General features: G+C 40.5%; 1 protein-coding gene across 1 annotated transcript in view; it reads right to left on the bottom strand.

The window, feature by feature from the left end:
- Window positions 1-13,798, bottom strand: part of LOC106487369 (centromere protein J-like) — a 47,675-nt gene that overhangs the window by 24,328 nt on the left and 9,549 nt on the right. Inside the window, exons 4-9 of the mRNA XM_013946119.2 lie at window positions 12,428-12,673; window positions 11,370-11,465; window positions 9,951-10,080; window positions 7,579-7,687; window positions 4,371-5,793; window positions 3,060-3,168 (exon numbers count right to left, since the gene is read on the bottom strand). Coding sequence (XP_013801573.1) covers window positions 3,060-3,168; window positions 4,371-5,793; window positions 7,579-7,687; window positions 9,951-10,080; window positions 11,370-11,465; window positions 12,428-12,673 — 2,113 coding nt within the window. The remainder of the gene's footprint in view (window positions 1-3,059; window positions 3,169-4,370; window positions 5,794-7,578; window positions 7,688-9,950; window positions 10,081-11,369; window positions 11,466-12,427; window positions 12,674-13,798) is intronic.

The raw sequence follows: 13,798 nt of genomic DNA, 5'->3' as shown, positions 1-13,798 counted from the left end.
TTTTAATATGTTATTAAATTATTTGTTAGCTTCCTGCTTCAGCTCACTTCATGGCCTACAGCCACCATCTGGCCATCAGTATTACCTGAAAGGCAACAAGAGCTACAGGTGGCAGCCATAATCTCATGTTTTCCTCTCAGTGATGAAGTTTATCACTTCAGCAGAAAAACATGAAAGTTCACAATGCTCCTAAGAAACAAATGGGCTTCCCATATCCTGTTGCCCAATACATTTATTACTTAATTTTTAATTTTTGGTTGTGTTCTATCTTAAATCTGACCATCTAATATTCTGGTTAAATGCATGTTAAAAAGAATGTCTCATCACTATTCAATAAAATTATTAATTTTTCTCACATTAATCCAGTTAAATTATCAAATATAGCTCCCGCATGATTATGTCCAACCCACCACTTCTCCAAATCCAGACCAGTTGCCCTGAAATATGATATACTTGAAGAAAAGCAAGAACCAAGTTCTATATAGAACACTTTCCACCAAAGACTGAACAGTACTGTTTTTCTTGCATCCAGTAAAATAAAAGCCAGGGAGTTATTCCCTCCAACATCTCAGCTGATATCAACCTCTTCATAATTACACAAAAGTTACGTCTGTACAAGTAAGCTAATCAGAGCTGGAGCACAAAGTCAAGCACGGAGTTGTCCACAGTGCCACATTGCTGATCTCTGGTCTTGGCGTAGGGCAGCAAACACTCCACTAGACAATGCCTGGCAAGGCTTGGAGGTTAGTGCAGGCCAGGAATCATTCCCAATAGGCAGTTTGGACACAGCCACCCTGGTCTGCAGGGTAAGATAGCTTAGCTGTATGGAGGTGTTATGGTTGGCCTCAAGGCCAACAGCCTCTACCCTGGAGAGATGTAACAGCTGACGATATCAAAAGCAAGCACAACAAAACCTCTTACGAGCCTCAGATATACCACAGTTCATACTTCTGCTATAAACTGCAAATAGGAGCAAGGTGCCCATCAGAGATGTAGAATGGAGAAAAAAGGCTATGTATTTTGTACCAACTCAAATTCTTGCATGACTCCCGAGCGTACCTCTGCATGAAGCACACTGCAGCGAGCTAGCTGTGAGGCAAAAAGCATACATATGTGAAGCAAAGGTCTCTTTCCAAGAAAAAGCCTCTTAGACAAATGCAGATGGAAAAAAAAAAGGATGGCTACTGCTGTAGATCCATGAACAGTGTGGATTCAATACTACAAGCAAATTATGTATTACAAATGGCAGACAATTTATCTTTGTTGAGGGAACTTAAATCATCATCACTGAATCCTCCAACTAATATCAAGAGTCAGCAGCAATTCCCTCAGCGCTGCCTGGGAGGAGTTGCAGCTCACTGCCTTGGTGACTCTCCAGGCTCCATTAGGCACAAGATAAACACAACATGCTACACCCCAACTGTTTTAAACCTCCTTCCTAAATCTTTCATGCCTGCAAAGGTTTAAAAACAAAGTACTTGGAAACCAAAGAATGGATAGGCTGGGCAGGTCCAGGCACGTCAAGTTGCTCTCAAAAGGATTTTCATTGCTTCCAGTGAGCACACATTGTCAACATGACATAAGTGAAGTGCTATTGCTGTAGTTACCAGCTAGGGTTCCTGATAGGCTTACTGGCTTAAAAATACAAAGCAGATACTCAGATTGCATAAATCAGCACAGGACCAATGTGGTCAAAGAGGATAAACTGCTTTTCACAATTAGTTTTAACTCATAATTTAGAAGAAGGAAATAAAAAGATGAACATGTCAAACTTCTCATGCATTTTTGGATAAATAGCTGTGTGAAAATGCTAGGGGGTACTGTGGCTGATGATATGAATAACTCCACTAAAATTTTGTTTAAAAACCTGTGGTATCATGAAACATCAAAGCACTGCCATCTGTAAGGCAGCCTCATTGGGAAGCACTGTCAGAAGAGAGAGAACGCAGTGCTGGCAGAGAGCATGCTGCAGTCATTCTGCACCAATATATCTTTCCACAGCCAAAATTGACACTAGGAAAAGTAAAAGCTGCATCCGATTTCATTAGTAGTTTTATAAACTGCCCAATCCCACAAATATTCACATCTGGAACTCCTATCACAGTCACTTGGAGATCATCTTCCAAGATGGTCGGAAGATCACAAACAAGATGGATCTTTAATGAAGCCATTTATTTTAATACATGCAAAGGTATTTTGCTGAAAGATAGCTATAAGAGGAAATCATACAGACTGATAAATATTATTCTGAAATACCATTTGCACTAATGGAACATAGTAATTTCTAACAGATTTCATCATTTTAAAAAAGAACATGTTTGATTTGATTGTAAACATACTAAAATTTTATTAGTCATTTGCATAACCTGTAATTAGTTACAGTTGTGAAAGCACTTCCATTCCAAACTCCATAGTTTCAAAACTTATTTCTTGCAGGGATTTTGTGCTAAGAATTATTTCCCTTTTATGAAGATGTAAAAAACAAAAAAAAACAAAAACAAAGCAATTTTCAGCACTTCTATTACATTTTAATAATTTTAAAAGCAACTCTTGAAATTTCAAGTTTGTCATTTATACAGTATCAAACATATCCTTGATCTTGCTTATACGTATTTATGAAATTACAATGCTGGTGGCATTGGCATGTGCTATACATTTTTTGTTGATTTTGGAAATACGGGCTACTTGAGTCAATGTGACATGAGAAGTTTATCCTTTACCCCATTAGAGGCCTGATCCCATAAAATGAAATATCCTCAGTTCTTACTGATTTCAGTGTAATTTGAAGATGCTCAGCAACTTATAAAAAACATTTGGCACTACTCAGCTTTAAGCCTACAAAATGCACCAGCGTTTTCAGAGTTGGCCCCTTCAGTCAAACACTTCATTGTGTTATCCACACAGTTTGTTTTCAGCACTTCAGTTTTCAGAAACTACATGGCTGCCTTGAAATGAGGCTAGCCAGTAAATATGAATTTAGCAGTCTCAATTTAAGGATCCTGAAGGAAATACTGGCCTTACTTCATGATCAAATAGATTTTTGGTGGATCCAGATTTACCTGAGAAAATGCCTTGCTTTCTCTTGTTCTTCTTTCATCTTAGTCAGTGAAGGGGTTCCTCCAAGACATACACCAGCCTCTAATCCTCTGTTAAGGATGTTCTGGGTTTCTTATATAAGAACAATCATTTTAGTACACAAAACACTGTGAATACTGACAAACCCTGTCTACGTATTTAAAACCACAAACAGACTGAATAAATACAGTAAGTTTTACTGCTTAACCTTTCAAACAGAATTAACTTATTTGTGCCTAATTATGCAATATTCAGTTCCCGGCATAGTTCTTGTTAGTGGAATCCAAGCTCTTCTGAACATGACATGGGAGCAAATTTGGGGATATATCAGTGTCAGCGGATAATTCCTTACTGGGTATGTGAATGGCAACTGATAGTTTAACCTTATTTTGAATGCAACTTTCAGATAGTCCTCAGGTACTCATTTTGTAACAAGAACTCAACATGGAGTAGACACAGTATGCTTAGCAAGCTGTGACAGAGCAATTGAGAACCATCAGAAATTAAAGTTTCTGCCTCAGTGATTGCTGCAGGCAGGACAACTGATTTTGATTGACTCTAAACAAAGAGACAGCCAGTGGGTTTGGGATGAGGAGACAATCTGAAGGGGGGAAAAAAGTCCTCCAGTGAAAACTGAGGGAACAGAAAAGTGTAAAAAGCAGTTTAATAAAAAGGACTAAATCCTGTCTAAGCAGGTATCATTTCACTGCCAGAAATAAGATGACCAGGACAAAAAAAGCTAAAAAGATTGGTTGGCTGAAGAACTGCAACCACATCCAGGACTAACTGAGAGAAGGTGCTCTTAGGAAATCACCATTTTCCACTGATGTGAAGCACTCCGTGTTCTAGGAACAAAATATGCAAATTTGAAAAATTCTTTTGCTCAGCTTGTGCCTCTTTTCTTGAAGTCACATTATATCTGAAGAGTATTAATAGAAAACATGGGCCTCCCACTACCAAGGGAACACTGGATGAATATATCTACGCTACAGGGAACTCCAGCACTGATTTCAGGGACTCATTGAAGAGAGCGTGAGTTCAAGATTCTGTATCTGAAAGTGCACTGCAAGCAACAGGTTTAGGAAAAACGGCCAGTAAAGATGGGGAGCCAAGCATAAAAAGGGGCTTGCAGGTGCACCTCTCCTCTCCTCTCCTCTCTGTTTTTTCCAGATTAGGACTTAGAAATACTGACAGAGGTGGGCATATACACAGGTAGCATGTATAGAATGAGTCATAAACTCTGAGAAATTTATTTTGCCTGTATCAGTGGAAATCAAAACTCAGGTAGCTCTTACCTAATGTGTTTGTAGACAGTTTTTTCTGTGGTTCCTCCACTGCAGGGGTTTCTTTAATCTTGAAAGTAGGAATCTGGCTCACCGCTGTTGAGGGTGGCACATCCAGGCTTTTAACATCCCTGACACTATTCTCATTCTTTGATTTAGGCTCACGCCCTCTCCTTTGGGATCTTGTGAGATAAACTGGAGATCGCTGAGGAGAAGAGTGAGCCTTGTTCCCTTTTGGTCTGACAACTCCAGCACTGGAATCACTGCTGCTTGTGCTGAGAGACAGACCTTGCTGTCTTGAGAGCTCTTGAACATCTTGTTTCCTCAGAGCTGATCTGCTGTACTTCTTCACAGGCATTTTTTCTGTTCCACTGGGCTCATCACTGGCATAATCCCCATCACAGAAATCCAAACACCTGCCAGTATAGTCTACCCCCTGAGCCCCACAGTTCAAGGCATAACAACCATGGTGAGATTTGAGGTCATCATCACTGTCGGAAGATAAGAAGCTTGACTCACAGGACAAAGATGCAACATGGCACATCGGTGCGGCTGTGCCGTTCCTTTGCCATCCCTGCTGGAATGCCAGGGATGAGCTTTTCTTCTCCACAGCCTGCGGTGAGCTATGGGCAATTTTTACTATCTTATCATTGACCATCTTAAACCCAGTACAGACTCCTCTTTTGCTTTCTGAGCTCTGGCTCCCTGTGACAAGTTCCTCAGGACATATTTGACCCCACTTCTGAATCTGTTTGAATGAAGGGGCTGCACTCCCTTCTGCCTGCCTGATTTGGCATCCTTCTAAATTCTTAAGTGGAGAATGCCTTTGTAGGACTTCAAAGGGGGTTTCTGCTCTGTTTGTGAGATCACCCGTCAAAGGCTGGTCCACTATACCTACATCCTTTTGCACAGTACCCTCCATAGGTCTTCCTTCAGTTTTGTTTGCTTCCTCTAGAGGATCTGTATGATGAGTTACACTTTCCTCACTTACTCGTAGGTTCATTTCTGTTACTGTTTCATGATACTGTTGCAGGAGTTCAGGCCAGTTTATTTGAGATGAGGCAGTAGGACTCCCCTTTGTATCCTCATCTCTCCCAATCCCTTCTCTTTCTTCTGCACTTTGCTCAGCTGCTTTTGCTTCACATTCAGTCTGAGCCTTCACTTCCCTCTCATCTAAAGCACAATTTGCTTGTTGTTCACGTGCACCCATCTGCATGGAGCTTCTGGCCTGCAGATTTAACTGAGGGCATTTCCCTAGCTGCAGTATGCCTGCATGCCCTGGGCCAGGCCAGGAGAAGTGACTCCAGCAGTCAAAAACAGCTCTTCTGGAATGCCTTCTCTGTTCTTTTAAAAGGTTCTCTTTATTTTTTTTGAGCCTTGCCATACCTTCTCTTCGTTTCAGAAAAGACTTCCGAGGGTTTAGTTTTGCTTTGCTCTGAAAAACACCAAAAATTGTGAGAATCACACAAACTTGTGATAATCACAAACTGAGAATCATTATCCAAAAAGGAAGGTATTTATGATAATGTAAAAAGTTGAGACACCAGAAGTGTTAAAGTAAGACACTGGCTTTGGATAGCTGACTGCATGTATAACACCCTCCAGACCACAGGGAAGATAAGAACTAGAATCAGTAGCTGTGCGACTCCTCCTTTAGTTCATTAGTAGAATCAAATGGTTAAGATGGTGCTAAGTGTCACATCTATAACACTTTCCTGCTTTATTTACTTTTAAAAGAATGTGGGGGAAAAAAGAACAGCTACTGAGATGGGAGAAGTTCTGCCTTTGTAGTTGTCTTTAAGGAAGTTTGAGTGTTTTGCATAAGATTACATATAAATACATAAATGCATCAGTTTGAGTTGTTATTTTGCCCAGTGACATTGCAAAAACTCCTTGATAATCAAATGTGCATCTTCCCAGTCAACAAGCCTAACAAAATGTTGAGTCTAACACCTAAAGGCTCCCAGCAAAAAAAATCCCTGTTGTATTTGGCACTAAGGGTTAGACTTTTAAAAGAACTCAGGTGTTTCCAGCAGAACAGTTGGGTATCCAGTACCGAGCTTACTTGAAAAGCTGACCATTAACTGTTGTCAGATTTGGCAGGAAGAGCCCTGAGGGGAAAAAAAATCTTTTCAACCTTTAGCTATACACCACAAAAAGCAAGGACAAGACAGCTTATGAGATGCTTCCACAGCTAGTGTGTGAGCTGTATCTCCTCTGTGAACAAAGTATTTCAGCTTTCAGGCCTTTGCAGTGCAATATTGTTCATGAGCCGGTAGGGCATAAAGCTGCCAACTCAGCCCTGCACATAAACTCATATTAATCTCTAAGCAGAGCTGGCTCGGGGTATCTCAGCAACAAAATGAGTTTTGCTTCTTAATGGATGAAGAGTGAGGGCATGGCTAGAACTGGACTGCTCCAATCAGGGGAAGTGAAAGGGACAGAGAACCAGCAGCAAAGGTGCTCCTCCTTCTGCCCCGGGGACAGGATGGGTGACGTGACATCTACTGCTGCTGGTGTCTGTGCGTGCACATGTGTGCACACATGCTTCCCCCTTCTCCTGCAGCAATGACTACCACCATTGCCCCAGGACCACCACACAGACAGCAGCAGCTGCCACGCTGCCTTTTCAGAGCTCTCAGAGGCAAAATAGGCAGTGGAGCCATGGCTGTTTTGCCACCAGGTGCCACTGGCATCCATGCCAGCAGCAAATGCCAATTTGACTATGCCTAGAGCCAGTCCTGCTTTCAGTCCTGTGAGAAATCTGGTATGAATTAGTGAGATCACTTCCATGCTTAAAGCGTGTGTGTAAAGGCTTGACTTGATTTGGACCCTTGGCAAAGGCAAAAAGCAGAAGAGTATTACAGAGTGACTGACAAGCAGTGTTAAGAAACAAACAGAATCAACCTTGAGGTTCAGTTTAGTTAAGTGACTGTGACCCAGAAAATATGTGGAAAAGAGAAAAATCCAATAGGAAAGAGTGGGAACTGTGACTGTGAGTGAATACTAAACAATCCACGCAGTACCTCACATGCCAATAATGCAAGGATGGGGGCATTTCTGAATACATTTTTTTTATTTGGGGGAAAATATTCTAATATTACATGAGAGATCAGTGGAAAAATTTGCTGTCATGCATTGAGTCAAAACATGGCCCATACAATGCCCAAATCCATGAGAACTTGTCAAAAACAAAGTAAAGGCACCAATGGGACAGTACCTGTTGCTCCTGCTGCTGTTCTTCTATGAGTTGAGTGTCTACTTTAAGTTGTTCTTCAACAAATTCTTCAAAAGTCTTCCATCTTATACCAATTCCTGGTGTGATTGGCCTAAGCAAGAAGGTACTAAACTGTAAAGTTCTCCAACTAGTTTTCTTTTGGTAAATCTGATGGAGCTGACACTGAGTTTGGAATTCCAATGTTTTGCCCCCTTTTTTTAAAAAAAACGTGAAGTGTCTTAGCAATAAGACCAGTATTACCTGGCACCCAACTCTCACTTTAAAATATCCTGTTTAGACTGAACATAAATTATGCTTTTAGTAGATTATGTTTTTAGGCTGGTATCAGCCCCTCCTTAAAAATGGAAAATAGAAACTATCCAAAAGGAAAAATATTTCAGGCATTTTCTCCAGACCAGACCTAGTTACAGTCACAAAGAACTCTGTAACTCTCTGTCAGAGAGGTTTGAACAAACTGGTGAAAAGAGTGACAGAAAAGAAAAGTGATGTCTACAATGTTCTGGAATGACAAATTGAAGTCTGACTAAAAATACAGCATAATACAGCATACATGAACATACGTTACTCCATTGGAAATGTACTTAGAGGCTTAATTCACGCACTTCCTAAAAATTCCTACTGAACATGAAAAAATCCTGCACGTAACAGACATACTGGTTATACACCACATTACAGCTTTTAGTATACCACACATCTACCTAACATCCCTGTACCAAAGATCATCTTTTGCTTTGTCAGCCTGGCTCTGTCCATATTAGCAAGCAGCATGGCCTAACAGGAGTAGATTTGCTGAGCAACAGTTGCTGCTGAGGACCCAATACACATTTCAGGGAGGGTTATTGCCAAATAGCTGTAGCCTGGTCACATGAGGAAAATGTCTACAAAGAATTGGAGCTCATTCTCTGCTTTAGTTTCATCCAGAGAGAATTAAGTTTGTGCTCTCTAAGACTGCACCACAGTGTGAACCAGAGCACAGTAATTACTTTCAGCCTGTTTTGGCTAGAAGTTTGCTGCTTCTCTTTAAAACTTGAAGGAGGGCTTACTGTGCCCAAAAGCTGCTGATTCTATTTGCATTAGGTGAGCAAAGGTAAGAATTTTAAAAGCATTTCTTCCATCACTAATGCTAGCATAACCAGTTTCTGCCTAGCCATGAGTTATCACCGCATCAGTGTGCTGGTACAACTCATTTGGCAATGGAGTGATGAACCAGATCAGAGCGCTGATAGAAACTAAAAATTACATTTCTCCCCTCTCCAGAAAACTTCAACCTGCATCACTTCCCTGATCTTGTTCATCATATAGGCACATAAAGATTAGTCTTGGCACAGCTGAAGAGGCAGGGCAAGGACAAGAGTGAATGAGCTACTCAGACTGACACTGCCATCACAAAGTGATGGTCACTGCAGACTGCAGGGCCACTGCAGAAGAAATGATGGCATAAGAAAAGATATTATTTCTCCCTGACAATTTTTGCCTTACTTACATCCTTAGAAAATCATAATTGCAAAACTGCTATTCCTTAAAAAATGTTTTAATCTTTGAATGCTAAGACAAAGACAAATAGAAGAACTTCAATTTTATATTTTGTAGTTCTCTTGAGTTTATAAGAAGCTGAATCACACTATTTTAATACATGGGGCTTGTAAAAATTATTTGTGGGGAAACATTACCTATGACTGGATGCGAAGTATTCTGGCATACAAGGAGTTTCACAAGGCTGATCTGCTTATAAACTTAAAAGAGAAGCTATATAAAAAGAGGTGAGCATAAAAAAGTGCTTGCTGTTGTGGTAAAATGCATATCTCATCTAATGAAGGATGTTAACAAGAAAACCATTCACTACTACTAGCTATTTTTAGTGTGATTACCAGGGTGTTTAAACACATTTCATTTTTTATCACAAAAACAGAACAAGATAAAGAGTCCTGGAATTCCAGTCCTTGAAATACAAAGTATTAAGTCTTAATCTCCTGTATTCTGGTTCACATTAGTGTTACAGTCTTAAAGGGAAAAACGCTGTTTGACAGTCATACACATTGCTTTGGCAAACCTTTTGGAAAGAAAAGCCAAGGCTAGTTCTGATGGCCTTGGGCTGTTGTTATCAAAGATTAATACATTATCTTCTAGCAAAATACACACCAAAACAAAAAAAACAGCAAACCCAGAAAATGTAGAAGTAGATCAACCACCAGTTCTTAGACCTGCCCCATCTCCGCCCATTCATACTGGCCACTTAAGCAAGGGAGAGAGCCTTTGTGTTGCAAATAGTTGCAAATGTAACACATACAGTATACATATAAGCAAGGAAAACATGCTTTTGTAGCTATGCCAGACTGAGTAAACCCATTTCTCACCTGTCTTCTGGACTGCTAGTCTTCAATGTTGCCTTTATACCAAAGGCAGATGGAGCAAGCTCCTCATTACCTTGTTCTTTGACTGCAGAAGTAGTTTCAGGGAAAGTTCTTTCTTCTAATTGACTATTATCTAAACAGCAAGAAAAAGGTCAATGAAAGCAAAACCTTTATTTACATAAATAAATGAAAAATGAACATAATAAAATAAAATAGAAATAATATTCTCAACAACCTGAAAATTTTAGGTTTTTGAAAATGCTTCCTAGAATGCTTCAGAATTAAGTAGGAGGAATGATGCAGCTCATGAAAAAAACATGCCTCCTAATCCTCAAGTCTAATGGTTGGAAAGAAGGAAAGGAGAAATGGTATGATTTCTACTCCTCAGCCCTAAAGAATTCCAGTGTATGCTTAACATGTTCACTGCAGAGCATTTCTCTTCACTTTGCTAGACAGTACTGAACTGCTCATGTGCTTGTGATTACAGGACTGCAGGCCAGTTTGTTAAACAAATAGAGAAGAGTAGTTGTATGCAGCAGATTTTGTAACTAGGCATATTCTATTCTATTTCACCAAAGGGTTCACACTGTCCAACTTCCCATTGAAGTTTACTGGCTATGTTCAGTAGAACAAGAAGGCTCCCACTCCCATGCATTTTCTTCCAAATGTCAGCTAATGGAGACTTGCTCTTTTAGCTCAAGTTAGAACTGTCTGCTGGAGCAGAATGCCTTTGTTGGCTCATTCATGCTAAACACTGTTGGTATAGTCACAAGCCACACAGCTCACTTCCTGAAATTAGGGCTTCCAGTGCTACTAAGTCTTGCAGGATACTGAAAGCACTTTCTGGTCTTCACCTTCCACAAAACCTCGCAGTGCCCTTGCCAGATCTCATGACTCCATCTGGCTGAGGGAGCACAGTGGTTAACAACTATTTCCCTTTGTCTTCAGTGACATAATGCAAGTGATTTCCAATAAAACACCAGCACTGGTAACATACAAGTTTCCAAAAATCTCCAGTCTCATGGTGGACAAGCAATCCTGCTTCTGCAACCCTCTCACCTGCCTCAGACAAGAATATAGCTCAGGAGCTAGAGATGACACAGCAGGTACGTGGCAGAAAGGGACGCACAACTCACATGTCCCTGCGCACTTGCAGTCTTGTGTGTGGCTATGCAGTTGCCAGTGTTTCAGATGGCCTACCCATCTCTCCATGAGAAAAGTGGTAATGGGAATGCTCTAACAGGAGAGCTGCCCCACAACTGCAATTTTCAAACTAAAAAGAAAATGGTGAATACAAGACACAATTGAACAAGAAAATGTTCCTGAGAACTCTCTAAAAGACATTTCTTGTTTTTCACACTGCAACTGGTTACTCCTAGTACTGTGCAACAACAAATGGGTCCAAGCAGTTCTGTTATTCACCTTTGTCTTCCGTTATGTCCTCTTCTTGAGCATCTTGTCTGGAAAGAGTTTTTGTGGGGCTCCCAGCACACTGAAGCAATGGCTCTGTGTCTGTCCCTTCAAGTAAGAACATGAAGTATTATACATGCCATCAGGCTCCTGTTGCCCTCCTCCATCCTCCCCCAGTTGTGCTTGCAGCAGAAGTATTTTTACAGCTCTCTGAAGAACTGCATCAGGGAACTCATCCAGGCTCAGATTAACCCAGCAAAAAAATCATATTCCTGGACAAAGGAAGGAGACAAGATTGCTTCTTTCAGTGAGAGCCCTGGTCTGAGTCAGCTTGAGGTATATGAAACTGAAATTTCAGTTGTTCTTAAGACTGTATCTTTGCATCATAGGCAGATCTTGCTGTACAAGTCCAAAACAATCTCGCATGAAGCTCTTATTTACATCCTCTTCCCCTTTAGTTCTTCTTTCTGTTTTTTTTCCCTCCCATTTTTAAACCTCTGATTGCTCACAAATTAGTCCTTCATCTTTCTCACCCTTTGGTATCTTCTCAGAGAAAACAAGGCTGGCCAATCATAGCAAAGAGAGGAAGCCAAGCAGTGGCTTTCATCTTTTTTCCTCCAAACAAAGAGATTACAGGTCAATGTGAGAAACAATGAGATTGTTGATAAAGAGCTGGCCTCCTCCACTAAATAGACACATTCTCTCACCTTTGGAAGCAAGATTCATGTTCTACTTTTTAACTTCTTCCCCTAAATGTAATATATTCCTTATGTCAAATGACTTAACTTTCCCATCTTAATGACTTTCTGCTCCATTTATATCTACGAGGCCCAACTTCTCTCTCAGTATCAGAAGCAGGGTGACTGTGATCTCAAAAAGTAAAAAAGAAAAAAACAAGTTTCCAGTTATTTAAAAGCATTTATGACAAGCTAGCAAAAAAAAAAAAAACAAAAAAACAAAAACAATTCCCCCCTGCCTTGCAATAAAATCAGGGACAGTCTTAGCATAGGAAAAAGTCACAGGACTTGTACAGTATCCTTAGACCCAGATGTCCCATGTTTCTTACCCACCTGAATCTGAAAGTTGCAGGTGTTCTCCTGAGATTTCTGAACTGCTCTCATTTGGCACCAACAGTGGAGATCTTCTTTGCAGGGCACAGCGCATTATCAAGAGACCAGTCTGTGAGCAGTCTTGGCTCTGGACTTGTGAAGAATTTTCTGATGAAAGCTGGACAGGGATTAAAGTAGCAGGGAAGCATGGCAGGGTTGTCGTCATGGCAACTAGATGAGAAGGTATCCCAGGAGAAACTGAAAAGCCTAAAAGAAAGTTACCAGAGAAGAACCATTAGACAAGCACAGGACAGCTATTTTCTGCTGAACTGGAAACCTCTGGCTATACTGGTATTGCACAAAGACACTGTTGCTTCCATGTTCCATGGTGCTTTGCATATTCAGTGTGAAAGGATCAAATTTTATTATCTTATTGGAATTATAAAATGGGCTTGTCATAACCAGGAGATATAACCAAAATTATTGAATGCCACAAGGATGCTGACTTAAAAAACTCTTAAAAAGTATAATTAAAACATACCTTTCCTCTAGCCCTTCTTCAGTCTCTTAGCAGATAAAAGCTAAGTCTTGCAAAGCATTTCTGAGGCACATCTCATTGCAAGAAAAAGGAATGTTCTCTTTTGAACTCTGCATGGCTTCTTACACATCTTATTAGAAGATTTCCAGTGGAAAAGATACAAGCAGCTCTGCAAGGGGACCAGAGCCCAGGCCTCACTGCTTCCAGGAAAGAATCCCCTCTAAAAGGTTACAAAACAGGATTAGTCCTTCTGATTTTCTTTCTTCTGACCCATGATTCCTTCCCATACAGTGACACAACATGAGGAACAGAGAGTGCCTGTGATGCACTCTAGCCCCTAGTTAGGGAACTTTTTGGAAGAAGGTTGATCTGGGGATTCAAACCCTGTCAGGTTGATATGGGCACGGGATAAAAAAAAAAAAGCCTCTTAATTTCTGGACAAATGCTCTAACTACTCAGCTAGGTGGGCAAAGCCATGATTTTACTGAAGGGAATCAATGCAGTGCAAGCAAGTTAGATGCCCCTGCAGGAACATAAGCAAAAGTGGAGATGGTTGATTTCTGGCACCTTTACATGTTACCTGATGTTCAATAATAATTGCTCATAGAATTGCTCTCGGTGTTTTCTTTAAATGCATGGCAATATTCAAGCAACTACCTCTATCTCAGTATGGTGAATCTTAATCCTAGTAGTTCTTCAGATTTTACCTCTTCAAAGCTCAATGGAGTCAGATTACACAATCATATTGGTACCCTCAACCTACACTGCCTTCACTAATAAAGGAGAAATTCCAGTGCAGGCTGTGGTCAAGTTTTCATCTTTAAGTTACCACTTTGGCTGTGGCTTTATATGTG

The sequence above is a fragment of the Apteryx mantelli genome, chromosome 3 (genome assembly GCF_036417845.1).
Source record: "Apteryx mantelli isolate bAptMan1 chromosome 3, bAptMan1.hap1, whole genome shotgun sequence".
NCBI classification, from domain to species: domain Eukaryota; kingdom Metazoa; phylum Chordata; class Aves; order Apterygiformes; family Apterygidae; genus Apteryx; species Apteryx mantelli.
This window is presented reverse-complemented; position numbering and strand designations above follow the sequence as displayed.